Below are 25,613 nucleotides of genomic sequence, written 5' to 3' on the forward strand. Positions count from 1 at the left end.
TTAGCTTTGAGGTATCGAAGCAAATAACCTTTTTATATCTACTTATGATGTAACTGAATATCTTAATTTGTGTTTTAGGTCTGCGATAGCTTTGATAAAATGGGTTTGAAAACTGAACTTCTTCGTGGTATATATTCATATGGTTTTGAAAGACCTTCAGCTATCCAGCAGAGGGCAATTCTTCCGTGTGTTGAAGGAAATGATGTAATAGCCCAAGCCCAATCTGGTGAGCTATATCTTTTGTTTTTATCTTATATTACATTCCTTACCACTTAAAGCCATTAGGGGCCATATACTTTACAATAAGCTGGCATTGGCTTGGTTTTGTTTATATTTAAGAAATGAATATTCTCTTCTATCTAGAAAAGGCTCTGCTTATTAATATCTAAAATGCCACTAGAATAAGTCTATTCAATTAAAACTGCTTTATGGCAAGATAGGTCAATTCAATATTACTATGTAATATACCCAACCAACCAACCTTCCCAACTTCCTCATACCCAAATAATTTCCATCACTTGATATAATGTCTGCCCATTCCTCCCTTTCAATCTATCCTGGAAAGTTTCCCTTCCTCGTCCCTTTTAGATTCTTATGAAAATTTAGAAAGGGATTAAATTATCCTAACCCCTTTCATACATTGGATAGAAATCAGGGCTCCCCTTCAATTACTTCTCCCAAAGTTTTTCTCTTATCTCTAAGTGATAGAAAAATTCCTCTAAGCAATATTACCCATTTTACTGTTTCCCTTATGCTTTTAATTGGACTGTGAAAGGCCTGAAACTTTTCGAAATAACTTTCATTAGCAAACATTACCTGACATGCATTTTTATTAAATAAAAAGTAACAGAAACTGAAAAAAAAACACATAAACTCAAATGAAAACAATGATAAAGGTTGCTGTAAAAAATTAAAATATATTACATAGAGTTTGAAGGTTTTGAAGAAATTTCAAGCGGAAATTTTTTTTTAAATCAGAAGCAAAAGACGGAATAGCACCCCTCCTCCCTTAGACTTTTCCATTTTGGAGCAAATGGAAGTGTTTTCGGGAATCATTTAACACTTCAGCAACACTGATGCAAGGTGTAAGGAATCTTGTGGGGTGATGGAAGGGCTAAGAAATTTATCTACTTAGATATTCATCAATAAAGGAGAATGGATTTGTCAAAAAATTGTGTTTTGTAAGGAGGGTAAATAAGTAATATGTGTGCAACCTGTTAGGAAGGCAAGATACCAAATAACAATCAAAAAAAAAACTGGATTAAGTTTATCTTAACCAAGAAAGCTAAACTTTGTAGGGCTATGGTTCTCGAAAAAGAACAACTTAGAGAGTTTTATAATGCTTTTTTTTGGCTTTCTTGGCTCCACTTTTCTATGGGCATCCAATCATGAAACAGATTACTATTTGTTGGTATATTAGTTACTTATTGTAATTTTGAAAGTAGAAAACAGGAAAATCAGCTGATAAGAAAAGAGTATTAAAATAGGCTTGTCTCACAAATCTACTAAAACTTATAAGTTTCTTTTGGCTACTTTGAAAACTTGAATTTTCCAGAACTAAAATGAAAGTCTGCAGCACCCCTGACCTAGAAAGTCGTCCCTGAATAGTTTATTGGCTCTTACTCAGCCTTAGGATGGATCCAGGATTTACTTTAGGGGGGGGGGCATAATAGGTTGCTTCTATAAGCTTGCAAATTACGAAAAACCAGCAATATAAAGGGAACCTCGACAATTGTGTCGTAGGTAAGTAGTTGAAATGGTATTAAGTTTAATCTAAAATTTGGTGAGGTGAATGAAATATATATCATTTATTTATATCATTATATCATTATAGAGTATAAATTAAAGGTGAACTTTAAAATAAAGTTCTAATAAATCTGTTGAAATTAAAATGGTATAAAATATTGATATATAAAATAGCAAGTTATGAAAACCACCCCGCCGTAAAAAAAATATAACGCTTTTCTCCGTCGATAAAAATATATGATGTTTAATATTTGCTGCATAGTTTTGCCTTTGCACTTCTGACAACTATAGAGAGTGAGTCAAGCTTTAAATTGTCAAAAAAAAAGGTATTGCACTATCTTTTGGAGTGACAATTTGAATAGGTCAAGCCATTTAGCATGTCGCCTAGCTTTGTGGCATCGCTTAGTAACTATGATAGTAATGAACAGTAGGAAATAAGGATAAATATACAACTTGAATACTCGTAAAAGATATATTAATCATTAAATGCTAGTTCTTTTAGAGGTGTAACAAAAAAAATAGAACGAAGAGATAGAAATACATAGAAGGCTTTTAAAACGAGGGTTTTAAATATAGGCAGTAAAGCATTAATTAATTACTATTTCATTTTGAAAATTATTTGATAAAGAACGGTCTCAACTTTGTCAAAATTTCTAAAATCTACTAATACAAATTTTTCTTTTCATAACAATGTAGCGTATCTTTCTACTTTTTAAAGAATTCACATTACAGAATTTACAATTTTATAAGAAAAAGTCTGTTTCTTTATTTCCATTCCCGCCATATATATTTATTACACGTTCGATGTCTACGTCAATATTTCGGTGAACGTTTATAACAGCTACTCCTGTCAGTTTAGAGCTCTTCGTTAGTATTTCCTCTTCTATTCATACTAAAATATTCGAATAAGGACCAAAATCGTCAGAAAAATATGAACTCTAATGAAGATGCATGTAGGTATGTGCTTCAAACCAAGTATATGAGTCGAAATACTCCTTAAAAAACAAATAATTATGTGTTTGTCATTATTGTATTTAATAGGTATAGATTTGTGATTTAAATTCTCAGGGTTTCAAACGTGTAAATCTTCATATGTCTGTTGAGCTCAAAAATAAAATTTGAAAATTGACTTAGATTTTGCATTCAGTAAGAGAATTGACTTGTAAAAATTTTGAGTGGAAGTATGATTAGATGGCATTTATCAAAATAAGTATAAAAATTCTCAGCAGCATATATAGCAGTTTTTGCAATTTTATGGACAAACATATGCAACCTCTATGCAAAAACAACTATATTTTGTGACTTGTTGGTATTGAGAAGGTGAGAAATTCTGAAGTAACATCGTAGTTTCATTCCGCTTCTGTGGTTAACCCAAGTGGTGTGAATACCCAGTTTTTTTCAACATTTTATCAGTAAATCCTCGAAAAAAAAATCGATGCTATTCCACTGATTCTTTTTTTCCAAAACTACAAATTTTCAATTTTTCAAGAAGTAGAAAAAAAATTTGTTGCTGTTTTTTTGTGGCATTTAGAGATAAAATCAATTTTTTAAGTGATTTTATTTCGCTTAATCTTGAGCAACATAGGATATTAATTCTCAGGTTATATTAACAAATCTCACTGACAAGAGTTTATCTAAACATGTTGACATATACGTTCTGTGACCACACTGGCTATAAATGGCGTTCGACAGTAAACGAATACAACGAAAAAGAAAAAGAATAATTCGAAAACGAATGAGCGTGAAACAAACGAGTGAAGAAAAAAGAGAAAAAAAATGAAAGAAAAAGCTAACTTTTAAAAGTAAACTGCATTTTTCTTCTTCCCTTTTTTGATCGTCGAGGATCACTTGGAGCGATTTGGTCTTCTGAACAGCCGAATTCGAAAGGGATTTTGGAAATGTTTTAAAGGGGATTTTTATGTAATTTATTGACGGCTTACTGGTCTAATATGTATTGAATTATGCTCGTTTGTGTGTTTATATATATGTAGTTTCCTATTCATGCGTGAGAAAAAGAAATATTTCGTTAAGATACAGAGTACGAAAAAAATATTAAAAGTATTTATATTTACTTATATCTATCAGTTAAAATCTAATATTTATTTACATATTTCTAAATCATAAATATTTAAAAAGCATGATATGCTTATGTTTTGAAAATAAATTTTTTTGGGGTCAAATTAAAAAAAATCTGGCTGCCAAATTAGGATGTTACTAACAGAGATTTTGGAAATTTCCAATCTAATAACGTCAACGATGAGTTTAAATTTATAGTATTAATAAAACTAAAAGAATGTTTTACAAACTTAGAATAAGTTCAATAATGTATAGTATTGCTACTAGCAGCTTTAGGCCTTAAAAGTTGCAGCAGAAGAAGCTGGAGGCAAGTAAACTGATTTTTTCTTTAAGGCGGGTTCCAAGTGAAAACAAAAGGCTAAGATAGTTACATCACAAAATATTTTGACAATTTGGATGAGATAGGCAGAAAGTTTCCTCTGTCATGTATACATCTTTAAAGCTAATTTCAAAACAACTAAAAATTGCCAAAAAATCCTAAGAACGGAGAAGAGGAAATGTCCTTTGTTACAATTAAATTGTTTAATACAAGCCAGTATTGCTGAATGGGCCATCAGAACAAGCAAATATATTTGAGTAGTATAATGCATCTATTAGGTTTACCTCCTAAAATATTGTTAAAAAATTGTACAATTTATTCGGTTCATCTCAGCTGCAAAATAGTCTTGCTGAAGAAAAGATTTTTGATAGTGTGTATGTGTGTATCAATTTATTGCCCATCATAAGTTTGAAATACAACACTGATGGAGTAGAAAGAAAGAAAATGGAAATAAACCAATAAATTTTGAAAAAATACAAACAAAACCAAAACAAAAAAGAACTGACAGGAAAAGAAAAACGAAATACAAATAAGACAATTATATGTACATACATTTAGTCATATAGTGTTACATACATGTACATACGTATAGTTTCTGGCTTATTTCGAAACTCTACAACTTCAGCTCATTTGTGCAATTTCTAAAATATTGTTATAGGTCAACCTATAAAATATTGTTGAAAAATTGTCCAATTTGTTCGGTTCATCTCTGAGCAAAGCTGCAAAATATTCTTGTTGAAGAAATATATTTTTAATAGTCTCTGACCTATTTCGAAACTCCACAACTTCAGCTCATTTGTGCAATTTCTGAAATATTGTTATAGGTCAACCTATAAAATATTGTTGAAAAATTGTCCAATTTGTTCGGTTCATCTTTGAGCAAAGCTGCAAAATATTCTTGTTGAAAAAATATATTTTTGATAGTCTCTGACCTATTTTGAAACTCTACAACTTCAGCTCATTTGTGCAATTTCTAAAATATTGCTATAGGTCAACCTATAAAATATTGTTGAAAAATTGTCCAATTTGTTCGGTTCATCTCTGAGCAAAGCTGCAAAATATTCTTGTTGAAAAAATATATTTTTGATAGTCTCTGACCTATTTTGAAACTCTACTAATTCAGCTTATTTATGCAATTCCTAAAATATTGCTATAGGTCAACCTATAAAATATTGTTGAAAAATTGTCCAATTTGTTCGGTTCATCTCTGAGCAAAGCTGCAAAATATTCTTGTTGAAGAAATATATTTTTGATAGTCTCTGACCTATTTTGAAACTCTACTAATTCAGCTTATTTATGCAATTCCTAAAATATTGCTATAGGTCAACCTATAAAATATTGTTGAAAAATTGTCCAATTTGTTCGGTTCATCTCTGAGCAAAGCTGCAAAATATTCTTGTTGAAGAAATATATTTTTGATAGTCTCTGACCTATTTTAAAACTCTACTAATTCAGCTTATTTATGCAATTCCTAAAATATTGCTATAGGTCAACCTATAAAATATTGTTGAAAAATTGTCCAATTTGTTCGGTTCATCTCTGAGCAAAGCTGCAAAATATTCTTGTTGAAGAAATATATTTTTGATAGTCTCTGACCTATTTTAAAACTCTACTAATTCAGCTTATTTATGCAATTCCTAAAATATTGCTATAGGTCAACCTATAAAATATTGTTGAAAAATTGTCCAATTTGTTCGGTTCATCTCTGAGCAAAGCTGCAAAATATTCTTGTTGAAAAAATATATTTTTAATAGTCTCTGACCTATTTCGAAACTCCACAACTTCAGCTCATTTGTGCAATTTCTGAAATATTGTTATAGGTCAACCTATAAAATATTGTTGAAAAATTGTCCAATTTGTTCGGTTCATCTCTGAGCAAAGCTGCAAAATATTCTTGTTGAAAAAACATATTTTTGATAGTCTCTGACCTATTTCGAAACTCTACAACTTCAGCTCATTTGTGCAATTTCTAAAATATTGCTATAGGTCTACCTATAAAATATTGTTGAAAAATTGTCCAATTTGTTCGGTTCATCTCTGAGCAAAGCTGCAAAATATTCTTGTTGAAAAAATATATTTTTGATAGTCTCTGACCTATTTTGAAACTCTACTAATTCAGCTTATTTATGCAATTCCTAAAATATTGCTATAGGTCAACCTATAAAATATTGTTGAAAAATTGTCCAATTTGTTCGGTTCATCTCTGAGCAAAGCTGCAAAATATTCTTGTTGAAGAAATATATTTTTGATAGTCTCTGACCTATTTTGAAACTCTACTAATTCAGCTTATTTATGCAATTCCTAAAATATTGCTATAGGTCAACCTATAAAATATTGTTGAAAAATTGTCCAATTTGTTCGGTTCATCTCTGAGCAAAGCTGCAAAATATTCTTGTTGAAGAAATATATTTTTGATAGTCTCTGACCTATTTTAAAACTCTACTAATTCAGCTTATTTATGCAATTCCTAAAATATTGCTATAGGTCAACCTATAAAATATTGTTGAAAAATTGTCCAATTTGTTCGGTTCATCTCTGAGCAAAGCTGCAAAATATTCTTGTTGAAGAAATATATTTTTGATAGTCTCTGACCTATTTTAAAACTCTACTAATTCAGCTTATTTATGCAATTCCTAAAATATTGCTATAGGTCAACCTATAAAATATTGTTGAAAAATTGTCCAATTTGTTCGGTTCATCTCTGAGCAAAGCTGCAAAATATTCTTTTTGAAAAAATATATTTTTGATAGTCTCTGACCTATTTTGAAACTCTACTAATTCAGCTTATTTATGCAATTCCTAGAATATTGCTATAGGTCAACCTATAAAATATTGTTGAAAAATTGTCCAATTTGTTCGGTTCATCTCTGAGCAAAGCTGCAAAATATTCTTGTTGAAGAAATATATTTTTGATAGTCTCTGACCTATTTTGAAACTCTACTAATTCAGCTTATTTATGCAATTCCTAAAATATTGCTATAGGTCAACCTATAAAATATTGTTGAAAAATTGTCCAATTTGTTCGGTTCATCTCTGAGCAAAGCTGCAAAATATTCTTGTTGAAGAAATATATTTTTGATAGTCTCTGACCTATTTTGAAACTCTACTAATTCAGCTTATTTGTCCAACTCTTCACGTTATTGATTTGCCCCCTTTTTATAGGTACTGGCAAAACTGCCACATTCTCAATATCCATCCTACAAAAAATTGACACGAGCCTAAAAGAGTGTCAAGCACTAGTTCTGGCACCAACAAGAGAACTTGCACAGCAAATTCAAAAAGTTGTGTTATCTTTAGGTAAGTTTATTAATACGTATTATTTTTGTCAAAAGTTTGAAGTTGTGGTAATTTGAATCATAAGAATTTTTATGTGTAGCCATCCAAATATTTGGGAAGTTATTAAAGAATTGAAAACTGAACAATTTCGTTTTACAAATATAAATTATATTAATGTTAGTATGTCATGAATATCCTGTCATTTCATAGTTTCAAACCTTTGTCTCCTTAAATATAAATCCCTCTTAAGAAAAAAAAAGTGAACGATACAACTCTGGACTTTATAGGTCCTACTCTTGGTATCTCCTTTTCCCGGCCCTTCAGTCAGAAATCCCTTTTCAGGATGAATTCAATAATCTATAGTCTTACTTGCTTTAATCCAGTATTATGATCATGATCATTGGATATCAAAACAAAGCTAATTTTTTCATATTGCAAAGCTTGAGGAAAGAACAAAGCCAGAGTTAAACTGTAGTTAAGTTTTATAAGCTATGTTCTTCTTTGATTTTAACGTCACACTTACACTGCAAATTCAAGGGGATTTAAATGGTGAGAACTTGATTTGAAAGACCAATATTGACACTAATTGCTACCACGTGTTTCTGGAGGAGCTGGTTTCTCAATTTGCTAAAAATATTTGATGGTAAAAAAAAACATCTAGTAGAATCTCCAAGTGGGGTCAGGTACTGAGTTGAGATGTTTTAAAAGTTGGATATTAAGCTGAAGATGTTGAGAGGATAAGGTCCAACAAGTGGCAGGGTATGTGATAATTACGAAGAAATGTTTCCGCTAGCCCCTAAACGGCTGATTAGATTTTTTTTTTTTTGGGGGGGGGGGGTGTTTGAAGCAATAGACCTTAATGGCCTGAGCGCCGGCTAAGTTGGCCTGAGCGCCGGCTAAGCATACATATTGCATAACTCCCATTTCAATCTCCTAATTTCGAAAAACCTGCTTTCTATCTTTTGCTCTCGTTGTGTTAATTAATAATTGAAGCTAATCGATATTGAGCCGTCCTGGCCGAGTGGATTGGTGCGCTGGATTCAGGATCCTTTTTCTGAGAGGCCGAGGATTCTAATCCTAGTGTACCCAATTATTTAGTTTGTGACGGGGGTCAGTGCCGTGACTGTTGTAAGCTCAGCCAGAATCGACCCAGCTCTAAGTGGGTACCTAGAGAAATCTGGGGAGTGTAAATAGGGTGTGCGAAAGCACAAGATGGTTGACTCCCAACCCCCCATTGCACTTCCTGGCTGAAGGGCCATAAAAACGGAGATCAGCACCGCCGGTAAGGACTGTAAAGTCTATGCCGTATTCTTTATCTTTCTTTCTTAATTGGTATTAATGATAATTAATGAAGTTAATTCATGATATTTATGAAATTACTTAATGACATATTATCAGTAATGACAATGAATTATTATTAAGGACAAATGATTAAAATTAATGACAATAATTATCATTAATGATAATTTATTATATTTGTCAAAACTTGTTAATATTTAATTTTTTTTTGTCCTTATATTACAGAGAGTCAACCATCTATTTTGTTAACTGGTATTTCGGAGCAAAAATAAATAACTTTCATTAATGATCAAAGTCTTTTGGAATGCACTCTAATTAGTCTGTAATAAAAATCTTGTAATAGTATATAAATGTCATTCCCACCAAATAAGGCCTCATTTGCTGATATTGTGGTAAATGAATATATGGCGTATGGTGGTTATAATGAAAATACGGTAAAGATTCTCCAGAGCCATTGATGTCGCGTAGTGCGTCTAATCCACGGTCAGTTGCCTTCTTTCATGAGGACTGATAGCAAGACCGCTCCTTAACCTTGAGTTAGCCGATATCGATCCTTGGGCTTCGTACTGCCAAGTAAAACATCAATTCCCTGTGCTACTACAGGGCAATGGAGATGTGAATTTGGAGATGCCAAGTAAAACATCAATTCCCTGTGCTACTACAGGGCAATGGAGATGTGAATTTGGAGATGCTTTGTTTTATCTCATCTATACATATATAATCGAATGTGTTTGTAATGGAGATGCCAAGTAAACATCAATTCCCTGTGCTACTACAGGGCAATGGAGATGCTTTGTTTTATCTCATCTATACATATATAATCGAATGTGTTTGTAATGGAGATGCCAAGTAAAACATCAATTCCCTGTGCTACTACAGGGCAATGGAGATGTGAATTTGGAGATGCTTTGTTTTATCTCATCTATACATATATAATCGAATGTGTTTGTAATGGAGATGCCAAGTAAAACATCAATTCCCTGTGCTACTACAGGGCAATGGAGGTGAATTTGGAGATGCTTTGTTTTATCTCATCTATACATATATAATCGAATGTGTTTGTATGCGCGCCCTTTATGCATTATTACAGTGTTCATTCGATCGCCAAGAACTTTGAGTAGCCGTTGAACACACTCTTGCAAAGATTTTAGTCATCAAATCCCCCCCTCCAAGGCCGTCTCAATATTTTTCTTGATGACGTTTTGATGTTCAATTAACGATTTTTTTTTGTTCAATTGATGACGATTTTTTGGATGTTCAATTAACGGGTTAGTTGTGTATGAATTCTGTCACCTAACACATTTCTGAAATTATACAACTTCTGTTTCAGTCAATTCTCTGAATCTGGCATCCAACGGCTTCGTTATTCAACCCATTACTTATCAAATTCAAAAATACTATCGTTGTTTTTCATGTGGGGACAATTTTCAAGGGGGGCACTCCAGCTGGGATGGGGAGAATTCTCCGTATTAATGTGACTTTGATTTGTATATGTTTTCAGACTCTTTGAATACATAATCAAAATAAATTAATTAAGTAATTTATATAAATATCTGGGATTAACTCTGTTGCGGAAATCATGACGTTTGAAAAACAAAAATTGATGTACATGCTTATCGATTCTGTGCATTATCGTGTTTTTCGATTTATACACTCAAGTTTCAAACGGAGGGGATTTTTTCGGGGGGAGAGCAGTTTACGGGGGGAATTTTTCAGATACTTTCCAGTTTAGAAATACAATCGTTGCTATTACTTGGGAGGAATTTTCCGCGGGGGAGTATTCGTTGAATTTTCTTTGTTTTGAGATCGCAGTAACGTTCGACGGGTAAGCTAGTAACTATAATATAGTTTTTAAAACCAATCATGCCCTTGCTGCATATAAAACTATGTAATATAGTATTAAACTCTGAACTTAATCCGTGGTCCATATGTTGTCCGTACGGATCATTTTCAACGAGTTAATTCAAATGCAATTATTTATATAGCTTAGGTTTTGTCATATTATTTGTTTAAAACATAAGGCAAATTTTTAACCTTTGTCCTTTTCGGCCAATCGTCTATGTACTGTAGTCATTTTTCATTATGCTTTTAATGAAGAGATCTATCCACAAAATCCAATTTACGATTTAGATCAATAGTGGCTGTAAAAAAAAAAAAACAGAGTCACTCAATTACTTGAAGATGTTGCATAAAAATAGGTTGTTTATATTTAGCAAAACTTCTTGAAAAAAACTCTTGAGTTGGTTGGAGTTTCGTTGCTGTATTTGACTTTGTTTTCTAATTGAGAAAAACGCTTTTTCAAATGTTTGTTTGAAACCTTTACTGCAAAAGCCTTAGCAAAATGGAGAATTTGTGGAACAGGCTTGTGTGACTATTGTACGTCTGCTGGAAAAGAGAAAATGGTCTGTAGTTTGTATTATTCATTTCGTCGGGTGTTCATAGGGTTCACTACTTAGATAGGATACAGAACATAAAATTTTTTATATCTGAAATTGAGATTCTCTTTGTGTATCTTTGGCATTTGATTGATAACGTAAAAAATACTGCCGACCCCTCGCGCCAGCTAATGGAAAAGCGAAAAAATACACTAGGCAAGCAAACTGCATTTTAGGAAAAAAAAAGTCGTCGGAAAATATTTTGCTAGTGAAAATTCTCTGACAATTTGGTAAAAAATATTGTAAACATTTACAATATTGTAAATTTACAATATTTTACCAGAATATTGAAAAAAAAAATTTTTTGACGGATTATGAGCTTGAAATTAAACAATAATTAAAAAAAAACGACTTTTACAGTTTTTGAAAGTCTGAAATGCTTTTTTTCAAACCTATTCACATTTGAACTTTCGTTTCTAGGCTTTGTACTCAATCAATTCATTTCCACGAAATTTTTTTTAACATATTTTGTCGATTTAACAAATCTTTGTCGTTGAAATGGCAGAAAATTTATTAATAACAATTGGGATAGTATAAACAGGCCTAAGTCAAACAGGTGATGAATACTTAGAAATAGAAAACCCAAACCGCCTATGATTTGCACCGTATATACTAAGAAATGACAAAAGAGGAGCTTTTTTGCCAAAAAAGGCAATTGAAAAGAAAGAGTAGGATTTGACCTCCAATTGCCTAGGTAACCCATTATGTAATATAGATGTCATTGTTTTAACTTGCGAACACCATGTATTCTCGTAATTGAAAAATATTGCCTTGATTTACAAAATTTGTGATCTATTTTTAATCAAATGTGGACTGGGCATGAACTGGTGAAAGAAAAGATTAAAAAATTCAAGGCCACAAAAATAGTGTGTTTTGCGTTGACAAATTCTGATCTGATGTCTACGACATGGGAAAACTTAAAATGATGTAGTCAATACAATCTAAATATTTTCAATTGGATTCTGATAAAACAAAGGGTTTTCACACAATAGCTTGGAATAAAATGCATAACTTTTATAAGTTCAGACGCACTCGAAACCTGATCACCCAATGAAGGATGCCTTTTACGACCTTCTCTTTGCTCGATATTCGTTATTCGATATTTCGCTCGATTACTCGATTAATTCGATATTTCAAACGATATTCGTATATTCGTAATGTCACATAATTAATTTACGTTCCGTCGTAAATAGATTGACACACAGTTTTATATAAAAAAGAAAGAAGAAAAATGAGAGCAAAAGAAAACAAGGCTCACAACGTAATACAAGAAAAGCAATTTACAAAAAAAAAAATTAAAAATGGAACATCTTGACTGTCTAATGATAACAGTATAGTCTCCGGAGACTTAATATGAAGTTAGTGTGTCAAATACTGGTTTATTAAACAATGGTTTTGTAAGGTACCCTACTGTATATAATATATATGTGATGCTATGTACCACTCTTATCATGTGACTGTTATTTTTTTAGGTGACTATATGGGAGCACAGTGTCACGCATGTATTGGTGGCACAAATGTCCGTGAGGACTTGAAAAAATTAAGCAGCCCAGGAGTGCATATAGTTGTTGGCACTCCGGGTAGAGTTTTTGACATGATTTCACGGCGTGCCCTGAGTAAGTATTTATATTTATGCTCTTTTTTCAGTTACTTTTTCCTATCCTTTTTTAAAACTCTGACACTGTTTTATTTTCTTTTTCTTCCTAATTGGTTTTTGTCTCTTACTTTTTCAATTGGTGGTGCCTGTGACTATAATCTTTTATGGGCGTAGTTTTTCGGAAACTTTTTCATCAGGGTAGAATCTTCTGGTTTTTATTGAGTTTAATTAATATTTTTCCTCTGTTTCTTTCGATGTTTTAGTTTTTGTTCTCTGTATACCAGGGGCTAAAATCTTTTTTGGGTGTAATTTTCCTTAGACGTTTCCCTACTCTACATTTTCTAATAGCTTGCTGCGGAACCAAGCCACCTGAGGCAAAGACAGCTATGTAGGCTCCTTTCCGATTCCTTAATTCAGATTTTAAATCCCTCCAATGAAGTTTCACTCTAATTGAAATTTTTTTGTGCCCCTCCCCTATTTTTGACGGTTCGTTTTTCTTTTTACGTCAGCTGGATCACAAAGAAAAAAAAACTGTCGACCTATCCTCCTTTATCTGTAAAACCTGACCTAATCATTTTAATTTCTTTATTCAATTAAAGTCCTAGACAATGGGATTGCACGACATTTTTCACCCGTTATTGCTCGATTTACGGCCAGTCAGATGAGTACCAGGAGTATTTATTGACATTTTTTTTGGAAAACATCGGACATATTTTCTTCCTTTTTCATACTCACTTTTCAGAATTTTATGACAACTGTCATTATTGAGCTCCCAATATCCTAATCTTTATTCTAAGACTCATCATCAAAACTTTTTTCAACGTAAAAGAAAAAACAAACCAAAAAAAAACCGTTTTGATGTTGAAGATACATAAAAAAGAAACATAGAAAATAGGAAACATAGAAACATAAGAAAATAGGAAATTTATATTCAAGAAAAACAGCATATGTTTCCGTTTAAAAAAAAAATCTAAATGGCTGAGGTACCCTCATTGGTTTAAAAAATATCTTAAAGTCTTAGAGTCTAAAAATACGAACATTATATTTCAATTTTTTTTTATTACTATCATCTTCTTAAAAATGCTTTTCAAATTGTTATTAAAAAAAAGCCAGGCATTATATCTCAGGCTATAATCTTTTCGAGGGGTATGTGTGTGTGTTTAAAACAATGTGTCTTCCCCTCACTCTTTACCTCTCTTTCAGATATGTATAAGAACTTAATCTTTTGTTTTAAACTCAATATAGGCTAATTCTGCAGTATGCATGAAATTGTCACTTTGGAATTCCGATTGCACTTTTAGTTCGAATATTGCGGAAACAGGGATTTAGAATATAACTTTAAAATGTGATAAATAATTAACATGTTTTTTTAATTATTGTTTGAAAATAATTTCTGATGCTATTTTCTAGATACCAAGTACATTAAACTTTTTGTGCTTGATGAAGCTGATGAGATGTTGTCTCGTGGTTTCAAGGATCAGATTTATGATGTTTTTAGGCATCTTTCTGAAGATATTCAGGTCATCCTGTTGTCTGCCACTATGCCTGATGATGTTTTAGAAGTTACTAAACGTTTTATGAGAAATCCCATCCGCATTTTGGTCAAAAAAGAAGAGTTGACCCTGGAAGGTAAGTCCTGATTTTGTAGACTGAACTAATAAATAGGTCAAGCTGAAGAGAAGTTCGGGGATTTAATATATGGTTATAGTTGTCCAGAAAAACGTTGCATTTAGGATTTATAAACGCAGGTGGGTTGTCCTGAAATTTGTCGAAGGGTTCCGCTTGAAACAATTTGAAAATCGCGGCTTAAAATACACCTCCTTCGTGCTTTCCTTTCAACAGTGAAAATAAAAGGTAACAGATCTATCTGTGAGATTTGTTGTCGACAGTATCAGAAATTGTTAAGCTACAATCTTTGGTGAGAACCAAACATTTTTTGCGAAATATCTACTTACCATTTTTTTTTTTATCTTGAGCATTTATGTTACGACAGTAATATGTTACAACAGTAATCTTCGATTTCTGAACAAGAAGCTCAGATTCCCTTAAATACCGATTGGGTTAATCCATCTGGGCTATAGTACCATAGAGGCTTTGAAACCCTTTATTGGAGTGTTTTCTTCCAACATGTAAAAGAAGCTTAACTCTTTCTTCTAAAATCTGTGACTCTTTTTGTCGAAAATAATTTTGTAAACCTTTTATGTAACAATTCTGTCAGTTTTCAATAAACAGTATCACAAATCCTACTACTGTAAAACTAATTTAAAAGAGTTTAAGTGTATCCTGGGTGTGAATGGCATAGATGCAATATCTCAGTAACAAAGTAGGGTACTAAGTTGAAACATTCAAGGAAAGTTGACGGGGATATGAAACTTAATCAAAAGGCACTATGCGCATGTAAGTGCTCGAAAGGGCTTTTAATCTGTAAAGGTGTTTGTAGCGTGTTTATATTTAGTGTGTCTATATTACATTAAGTTTCTCATCAAACGAGTTTTTATTTAGGATAGTCTTATTACAATCATGATGATTATCAATGATTAACATTTAATTATTTAGGACGATTCCTTGAAAATTCCTGAATTGTCATGAGTCAAAAGCTGGGAACTATCTACTTGTTTCAACTTGGCGGAGGGGGGAGGGGACTACAGCCCAATTTTGGGCGGTAGCCCAAGAACCCTACTCTGGGCACTCAAATCATGTAGATCAATTTTTGAATGACTGACATCAGCAGGGTATGACATTTTCATCACTTGTGATGGAAAACTAAAAGTGTTGCTGCTGTGTTAACGTTTTGTGGCTTAGTGCTGTAGTGTTTTTTTTACCTCTTGGATTGTCTTATCACATTGTCTTCAGTGGCACATTTTATTTAGCCTTTTGACAGTCCTGGTTAAAACAACCACCTTAAAATGTCGATTTGAGGCCACTCGGGGTTGTGTGGCCACATTGGATGGGTTTGACATTGCAGGGTTGGTTGACAACTCAGAATTCGTCGTTAAACGAGCCCTAACCTAACCGACAACAGCTATCTATTCTACACTAAGCCGAAAAAAGATATATAGAGACGCTTTGCTTTTCACTTAGTAGGTGATTCTAACGTTTTGCCTTTAATTGCAGGTATTAAACAGTTTTACGTCCAGGTTGAAAAGGAGGAATGGAAATTTGAGACTCTCTGTGACTTGTATGACACATTGTCCATCACACAGGCTGTAATTTTCTGCAATACTAGGCGAAAGGTTGACTATCTAACGGAAAGACTTCATGAGAGAGACTTTACTGTTTCTTCCATGGTAAGGTTTTTATGTATTTACTGCATGTTACTATGACTAAATGATCGTAATATATAAACTTTTTTTAGCAGACACGACTGAATAACGGGGTAAAAATTTGGTATTTGACTTTGAGACTGTACGAGTAAACAACGAAGACCACGCCTGCCTTTCATCGTAGAAACAACCACAGGCAAAACCATGAGGAATTAGAACATTGAAGTTTGTTTATACTTAAGTGAATATTTCGGCTATATATTCAAAGGCCGTCCTCAGCAAATCACATACACAGATATAAATTAAGACTTACAATAAGATGCCTGGCTTTTAAAATTAAAATCAATAATTAATAGTCATAGAATCATTACTGTAAGGAAGTTCAACTAGGATATAGAGAAAAAAAGTTTTTTGGCTGGCTGCAAAAGAAGTGAGAATAGTATTAAAAACATGGTCTTGGTTTGGTTCTTACCTGAATGAATTGGCTTGTTTCGTGTTTTTTTTTCTTCTTCTAGTACGGCACTTGGATACAGAGCCGGAATACTCATTAAGTATAAAAATATTTAATTGTCTTAGATTAATCTCTCATTGTTTTACCTGTTGTTTTTTGTATGAATTCACAAGTCTTTTTGGCATGTTGCACAAGTCTTTTTCTTGGTTTACCCAGTTATTACAGGGCATTTAGTGTCTATATGCATAGACAAATGAAAAAATAAAATCATTCAATATATTGGCACAAAGCCAAACTGCTTGATCGTTCTTCAGGTTTGTTTGAAAAACTTGACCTAAACCCATTTAAAGGAGTTTATTTATTTATGGTTCTAACAAATCTTAAAAATGATGTAATTGATTTTAAGTATGTATTTATATAGTGAGTTGAAGCTATCTCGTCTCTGTGTATTGATACAGGCATATATGTTGAATTTTATTAGCATTGGAATAACTCAAGGGTTTTTTCGCGTTTAATAAAAGTCAACACAAAGAATTCTACTGCTTATTTTCTGAGTTACATACACTGATGAATTTAAAAAATTTGAAAGCCTCGGAACAATGAAGAACTTTAAATGTGCCTTTTTGTTCCACTATTTCCAAGCACGCTCAGTTCAAGGTCCCGCGTAACTTCTGTTTTAGTTCCTTTTTTTGTATATGATACAAGTCTACGTCGGTGTCTTGACATGCATGAATTGTGTGTAGTATTTTTTTTGAAATTTAGTTTAAGTTTCTTCTATATTCTTCTATCAATATTTTTTCTAAGTTTGCTAAATCTATTCCTATCTTCTAAGCTTCTTATATAGTTCCACCGTTTTAAGCATGTTCAGTTCAAGGCTATGAAATTTTGCTGTTCAGTCCAAAGGATATTTTTTCTGTAATACAAGTTTGTATCGGGGTCATCACATCCATGAATCGCTTGTGAGATTTTTGGTGAAGTTTAGTTAATCTTCTATGTAGAGGTGCTTTGAAAGGTGCAACCCCAAGAAACTCCTGTGATTCAGTTTTTAAATATTATCAGAAGGTAAAACTTCTATTTTTGTGGAGACCCAAGAAAATTTTGTTGATGGCACATGAAAGTCCTAGTAAAGTGTCCATTTTTACCTATTAGTCTTTGCATTATTCTATTCTATCAATCAATTCGATACTATCTATAATAAAGAGATTCCATTTTATCCTGTGAGTGACTTATGCAAGGGGGCAGAGGTTTTCCTGATATGGGGGGAGGGGCATGATATAAGTTCATTTTCATGGCGCTATTTTTGATTTCTCTTCAAGCTTGAGTATTTTTCATATTTTTTCCCAGTATGTTTAAATCAAATACAATAACGCTACAGTGATTTTATTTATCGAAAGCTATTCATAGATAATGGTTAGGGGTAAGGTACGGAATGTGTGGTTGTATTCATCTGTTTTTTTGTTGTTGTTGATTTTTTAGTACTTCGGCCAGAAAAAATCGAAAAAAGAAGCACTTAAAATGTAGAAAACCTTCATATACGGTCCTCAAATAGTTGAGTACCTCCCCCTAAATATGTAGTCTCCTTTTGAAGTAAGGCCTTTTTACATCTATTATCTTAAATTATTTTCAAAGGATTATTTTATTCCCTATTGATTGGTTTCGCTCTTAAGTTATTAAATTGTTTTTCTTTTTTCTTCAGCATGGTGATATGGATCAAAAAGAGCGCGAGACAATTATGCGTGAATTCCGTTCTGGATCGTCTCGTATTCTAATCACGACGGATCTATTAGCACGTGGAATTGACGTGCAACAAGTGTCACTTGTGATTAACTATGATTTACCCAATCATAGAGAGAACTATATTCATAGGTAGGTAACTCCTTCATTTGTTACCTCTTTCTATTACCATTACGTCTTTCTATTACCATTACGTCTTTCTATTAGCACGTGGAATTGACGTGCAACAAGTGTCACTTGTGACTAACTATGATTTATCCAATCATAGAGAGAACTATATTCATAGGTAGGTAACTCCTTCATTTGTTATGTGTAAGGTCTGTTCTGGAAAGCTAAGATGTTTGACGTCCTCATAGTATGATCCATTTTGAGTAGAGGCAAAGGTATGCCTTGTATTGGGGTAATTTAAATCAGAACTAAGATATTTTTCTCTAAGCAACATTCCAAAATATTCCGTATGAGTCAACGGCTTGTTATATTAACGTTTACATGTATGCAACTCAGAAAATTGTTGTTTTTTTCATTTTCATAACCTAAAGAAAAAGGGCCAATTAGTGCAATTGTTTTCACTGACACTAAGGTTCATTTAATGTTAATTTTGGTATTAGTCGAATCTTGCCTCATTTACAACAATGAAATAGCCAGTATTTCAAGCTAGATCTAGCTGAAGTCAAAGTTCAACTGGTAGGAACCTACTTGAGGGTGCAGAGTCACAGTATTTCCCCGACAATAGGCTAGTATATTTGAAAATAGGGTGTTTGCTGGTTTTGTCATTTAGATAACCGTAATTCCTGAATAAGATATTGATTATAAAGAGGTAATAAAGAAAAAAACAACACACTTTTTTGGGTTATTCATTAGGTGTATGACTTCAATGTGAGTGGAAGAGGAGAATGCAGCTTTTGAAAGCCGTTGCAGCCGTTGAAAGTATATAATAATTAAAATCTAAATCAGTTTGTTTTTATGTATTTTTAATTTTGAAAATTTAGAAATACACACAACATAACCTACACCATGGACAAAAGACGTGGAGAATAACCGTTGCTGATTAACAGTTCGTCACACTTTTCTTAATTTCTTTTTAATCAATTAAATAGTTAAGATTTGTTTTCTCACTGGGGACCTTTGGTCACTATTTGCAGCAGTTATTGGTTAAGATGAGTTATTGGATAAGATGAGTGAGGCTCTAATGGATTTATAAGTTTAAATACAGTCAAAGTGATCAGAGGGCAGTTACCTCCCCCACCCCACACGCGTCGTGTTTTCTCGAAATGCACCCAATATAGCCATTTTATTCAAAATAGTCCAAAGTTTATACAACAATGCTATACGGGTTGGTACAAACCGCCAGAATTTGAAACAGATAGTCAGGAATACCTTGGAAACGACTGCGGGGACGGAGTTATTAACGTTGGAGAAAAAGAAACGGATATAGTGGGGCAATGGAAATTTAGTTTTGGAAAGTCTTGAAATGGGCTAATCTTTTCATGTCTCCAATCCACACAAATAACGTTATCACAATATAAGCCCTCCACCCCATAAGGCTTATAATTTAGGCACGTTTAAGTAGTAATATTGATATAAAAAACTTCCAGGTTATCAATATAGTGTATGTGTGATATCTCGGGAACAGGAAAGGGTTTTAAATTGAAACTTTCAGGGAGAGTTGGCTGATATTTGGAAGCTAGACTATGGCTTAGGGGAAAGGGGAGAAGTAAATTAGAAGAAAATTTATTCATTAAGCTCATCAAAATACCGCATGTGCAATATCTGGGGAACCAAAATTTATAGTTTAAGGGACCCAGCTGAAGCTTGGAGAAAATATTGTTGGGGAGGGGGCAAAGTAGATTTTATATTTGGACCTGAGGTGGAAGGCGAGGGGAACTGATCGAGAACAATAATTTTTTTTAAGAATATGGGGTTTCAGTTTCAAAACCAATTCAACCTCAATCAGGAAACAAAACTGGTTGGATTGACTCTCGACGTCTTTTTGTTTTGAAGCAACAAAACAAACCTCTTTAACAAGTGAGCTCAAAATGTATTTATTTAAATATTGAAGCTGCTAAAAACAAAATGTAGTACAACAAAATTCTTGTAACAAAGGGTTGATCCATGTGTGTCTATATGTAAGGTTGTAATGGAATGAGGACCAGGCTAGCTTCGCCACTACACAATGTCGAAAATTATTTGTAGAATTCTAAGAATCTACCTGAATAATATTCACTTTGGCATTTGTCCGAATTTGTATAGTAAAATGCTATTAGAACATGTTGCTTAGTTTTGTTTAAAATATAAATAGTAAATTCACTGTTTCATGTATAACTATATTCCTTCCTGCAAGGCTCAGAAATTTTGGCTTATTAGTGGTATAAAAGTGACGGCTTTTAAAGAATATTTTGTCATAATATCTGTTGTTTTTAATTAAACACTAAAGGCCAAAGAGCCACATATTGATCATGGATTGTTGCTTGTTATTCATCTATAACCCTTTCTCAATCTGTCCTCTCTTTTCTCCTTTCCCCTCTTTTCTCTCTTTATCTTTCTGTACTCTCCATATGGCCCTCCATAGATGTTTTTGTATAATCCAAATTATTGCTAAAAAATTTTGGCAATCATTGTAGATGTGCAGGAACATAAATGTTAACTTGCATTAATGATAAAAAATTATGTATAGAGAGAAGAGTTGTGTTATGCTTTATAGCTTTTTGGTATTTTTTTTTGCTGGTTTTCTTTTTGTCTCTTTTTGTTGTATTACAAAATCTCATCTTGCAAAAATTTTAATGGCCAGCAATTTGGAGTAATAAAAATAATACAGAGAAGGCAATAATTCAAAGTTTCTAAAAGAGAAGGCATTTAAAAAATATTTGGTGGTAATATTTGTTGTTTTTAATTAAATACTAAAGGCCAAAGAGTAAAATATTGATCATGTATTGTTGCTTGTCACTCTTTACTCTAACTCTTTCCCAATCTCTCCCTTTCTTTTTTTCCTTCTTTTCTTCTTTCCCCTCTTTTCTCTTTTTATCTTTTTGTACTCTCCATATGGCCCTCTATAGATGTTTTGTATCGTCCAAATGATTGCTAACAATAGAAGTGGAGGAATATTAATGTTGACTTGTATTTATGATAAAATATTACACATAGAAAGAAGAGTTGTGTTATGCTTTATAGCTTTTGATATGTTTTTGCTGTTTTTCTTCTTGTCTCTTTTTGTTGTATTTCTAAATCTTATCTTGCAAAAATTTAATGGCCAGTAATTTAGAGTAATATAAAAAGTATTACTCAAAAATTTGAGCATTACTAAAATATTAAAAATTGGAATCTAAAACCAATAAAGATTTGGAGCAACATTTACAGATTAAAAATCATTAGTTCAAAGTGTAAAACTGTATAAGATGATTAAAATGGACTGTATAATATTTATAATTATCCAGTTTCTGTTTGTTTATCTCGTATTTAAGATGTATCCTCTACTGTCTTCAATAATGTTTCTTTAAAAAAAAAAACATTAAGTTGATGAGCTAAATTATAAAGCAATAAAGAATTAGGATGTGCAACTAAAAAGATATTTGTACATGATTAACAATAAAATATTCGAACAATAATCGCCAAGTTTCTGTTTGTTTGTTTAGTATTCAAGACCTATCTACAATTTTCTTCATTAATATTTCTTTTTCTCCGAGAAATTTTCTGAAATTCCGATATCCTCAGTTGTTTCTACTCTTTGTTATTCCCGAAAAAGGATCAGTCGCGCCTTTTATATCCCGTACCGTTTAGTTTCAGTTCTTGGAGTTGAAGCTGGACGACACCAGTAGCATATACGGATTTATTTTTTTTTAATTCCTCGTTTCCTCAACGTTTCTCTAATTGGGAAATGTTTTAAATTAAATTTGCATTTTACTGCAGATAATAATAACGAGAGTTCATTCAAGTTAAGTCAGTTTAGAAGCTCTATTGGCATAACTTTTCTCTAGTCAAATGAATTTTTAATGAAAGGGTGCAGTCAGATAAAGTGAGACGGAGTTCGGATAAGGATAAATACGCGGCGTGGCACTAATCTGAAATACCAAAAATGATCAATGACAACTTTCCTTTGGTTCATGAAAACACACTTATAAGAAAAAGTGCACTTATCGGTTATATAATAAACAGTATAAAATTTTGACACAAGAAACTGGTGAAGTAACTTCTTTATACCACACAGTTAGCTTTGGCCTTGTTGGAAAATAAATTGTAGCTATGTTTTATTTAAGTATTTAGTTGGTATTTTGGTTTGGTTAGGTTACGTATTTAATATATGCTATGCCTTACCATGTTTTCCTCTAAATCGAGAGCATGCATTTTACGAGTTAGTATTCATTGTAAAGACAGTTTCATAATTTATTATTGTATCTATTATACATCTCTTTATCATTGTAGTAAAAGTCGTCATAAAAGCTTTACTTTTAGTTTTTACCATGATTGTTATATGGTTTGGAGTACGATTTGTAATTTGTCATCGTTATTTCTGTTTTCAGAATTGGTCGCAGTGGTCGATTTGGTCGTAAAGGTGTTGCTATCAACTTTGTAACAGAACAGGACGCCCGCACTCTCGAGGATATTGAGAAACACTACAACACTCAGATTGAAGTTATGCCAATGGACGTGGCAGACCTCTTCTAGTATAGCTGCGTTGTCAGAGGTAGTCATTCTTGAATTTGGTCTTAGCAGAAAAATTACTATGGGTTCATTTCAGTGTTAATTTGTTTGGATCTAAGGGTGTGTCGTATTGGAATTTAACCCCATTAAAATATAGGCACTATTCTGTGGACCCCCTCCAAAAATGCAACGGCAAAATAAGCTAAAAAGTCGCGAAAACTTGTATGTTGTAAAATTAAAAGAATTAATTCCATTAGTTGTTAACTAAACTTTGAGATTAATGCTTTTGGTATATTTTATACTTGTTTCTATTTTAATTTTGAGATATATTCATATGAATGACATGTTTTGTTGAAAATGTGTCAACATTATTCTTTTCATTATCTTAGGGTTGTATCAACCTCGAACCTTGCTCTGTTTTGGGTCTATTACAAAATTAGGCATTAATAATGATAATATGTTAACTGACATAATCGTCTGACTGGTTCTTTTTTTGCTGGAAGATACTACGCCGCTTTTCTAAACATAGCAGTCAGAGGTAGTCTCTACTAAGTTTGACCTGTCGTTGCTTTCTTTAATTTTTTTTTTGCAATATTATTTGTCCATTTAAATTTTTGATAATTTATACCGTTGCATTGAAGCATTAACTAATCAATCTATAGCCTTGGGTCCTAGTTTCTTGTAGATCACCGAAAATACAAAGGAAAAATAAGCTTAAAACAGTGATATTATGTATTTTTGTGAAATGTAATACAAGGAGGAGTTTCCAATATAGAAACAAGTAATACACGTAAATGGGAAAAACCTGACTATTTTAGGTTTGTCCTTAATGGTTTAAGTACTATTTCAGTTTAATAGTTACTCAGATGTATCACATATTTGATGATTTGACAAAACACAACTGGACATAAAGCCAATTTCATTTTTAGGGTCCCGTCAAATATGAATCGGGTTGTATTTTGAAGCCATTATGACATAAGAAAAAATAAATAATATGAGCTGGTAGGGATAATCAACCATTTCACTAAGTAATAAAATAAAATTCGTGATGTCCTGTGTAAGTAAGATATTTTGTTATCTGGTAACCGGGGTTATCTCTTTACCTCAAATCTGTCAGGGATCCCACTGGGGATTGCCTGAAAAGGAGAATAGACCACCTGATTGTAGAATATCAAAATAAATTAGCATGAATTTTGTGTTAGTGATGGTTGTGTAGAATAATATTAAAATTACTTTGTTTCTTTATTTGGGAGGTGTGTATAACAGTGACTAAGCTATAGAAGAGTCAAGGCTTAGGCCATTTTTCTTTTATAATATAATTTGGGACTATGTGTGAAAATTTATTTTGAATAAAATGCTATAATCAAATCGTTTTTGTGCTAAAAAGGATATCGCCAATGCCATGCTTATGCCCCACCTCTCTATAATTTTAACAAGCCATTGGACAATGACATGTTTTTTTTCTCAAAAGGGAGAACTAAGGGTTGACAGCAAAATGCTAAAAAAGTGTTAATAATTGATAGGTTATTGATACACTAAGACCCTTAACAACTTTTTAACCTAAGACAGCACATATATTCTGAAACTATTTTGGATATCATTTAACTTCAAATGACTATTTCTCCTCCCATTTATTAAGAAAGACTAATTAATTATTATAGACTTTTTCAAATTTATTTGAAAGAATTTTTAGAAATTATTATAGAAACATAGAATTAAGATATAATTCTATAATTTTTCATACAATTTGCCAGCGTTTCGAATTTACTGCTCTCCCGGAACCAAATCCTCACACGGTAAATAGCCTAAGTCGAAACCTAAATATTTGTTTTGCTGATTAATCTAGAACAAAACCTCGTATTGATGTCGATTTTCTTTTTTTTTTTTGCAGGTTGATATCTCCTTGTCTCGTTTTCCATAAAGCTCGAGGAGCTATCAATCTTGGTGTATTGAAGATGTGTTGATTTGAGATTTTGTAAAGAAGACGACACATTGTTGTACAAGTTTAAAAAAATACATAATAAAAATGGAAAACTGGTATCTTCTTGTTCTGTCTCTGTTTTTGTTTTGTTTTTTACTATCATCACTGAATTGAAAACTGTTCCTTCTTTAGTTTTTGCTGTATATGAACAGGTTTTCTTTCCTGATTAAATTTTAAAATTCTTCTGCTATCATATTGCCCGTTTTCGTCATTCATTTTGTCAAATCACTGAGGGTCATCAAGATTCATTAAAATGGACTTTTAGATTTCAAATCGAATTATTCACTCCTACAAGTCTCTGTAGAGCAATTTTCGAGAGTTTCACACAACCCGGAAGTCTAACCCATCTTACCCATTTTATGTCTGCTGATGCCATCTATGAGGGAATCACCTGAGGTGTCTGGTGAATCACTTGCTTCGGGATAATAGAAAGCATGAGTGGTTCCAACCGCGTCCTTTGCCATCCACCCAGAAAAATTTAGACCTTGAAGCAGCTAAAGAAGATTTCAAGAAACAAGTTGACTTATTTCTTAATGACCAAAAAAAGGATAACGATGCACTCCATGAACGTGATCAGGAAATTAAAAAATAATTGATAAGAGAATGCCGGAAGGCTTTGGACGATGGAAGCAGGGAACTTGTTAAGATTATTAGCAGTAACTTCCGGAGATTCAGGTAGGTTGAAATCAAGCTGGCCTAGACTCCTACCACACAACTTTTTACCTCAGAATTCCAATTTTTGGTTTAATGGTAAACAATTCTTTGACCTTATTCTTGTAGCAGGATCGGGTAGATTTATGT

At 32.5% G+C, this 25,613-nt stretch overlaps 1 protein-coding gene across 1 annotated transcript in view; it reads left to right on the forward strand.

Moving 5' to 3' along the window:
* The window catches only part of LOC136037012 (eukaryotic initiation factor 4A-I-like), a 39,077-nt gene extending 14,206 nt beyond the window's left edge, over positions 1-24,871 (forward strand). The window contains exons 3-10 of the mRNA XM_065719427.1: positions 79-226; positions 7,304-7,438; positions 12,624-12,767; positions 14,159-14,377; positions 15,863-16,035; positions 18,159-18,328; positions 22,711-22,874; positions 24,723-24,871. Of these exons, the coding sequence (XP_065575499.1) occupies positions 79-226; positions 7,304-7,438; positions 12,624-12,767; positions 14,159-14,377; positions 15,863-16,035; positions 18,159-18,328; positions 22,711-22,855 (1,134 nt within the window). The 3' untranslated portion in view covers positions 22,856-22,874; positions 24,723-24,871. The remainder of the gene's footprint in view (positions 1-78; positions 227-7,303; positions 7,439-12,623; positions 12,768-14,158; positions 14,378-15,862; positions 16,036-18,158; positions 18,329-22,710; positions 22,875-24,722) is intronic.
* The last annotated feature ends 742 nt before the right edge of the window (positions 24,872-25,613 follow it).

Source organism: Artemia franciscana, chromosome 16 (assembly GCF_032884065.1).
Source record: "Artemia franciscana chromosome 16, ASM3288406v1, whole genome shotgun sequence".
Lineage (NCBI taxonomy): Eukaryota > Metazoa > Arthropoda > Branchiopoda > Anostraca > Artemiidae > Artemia > Artemia franciscana.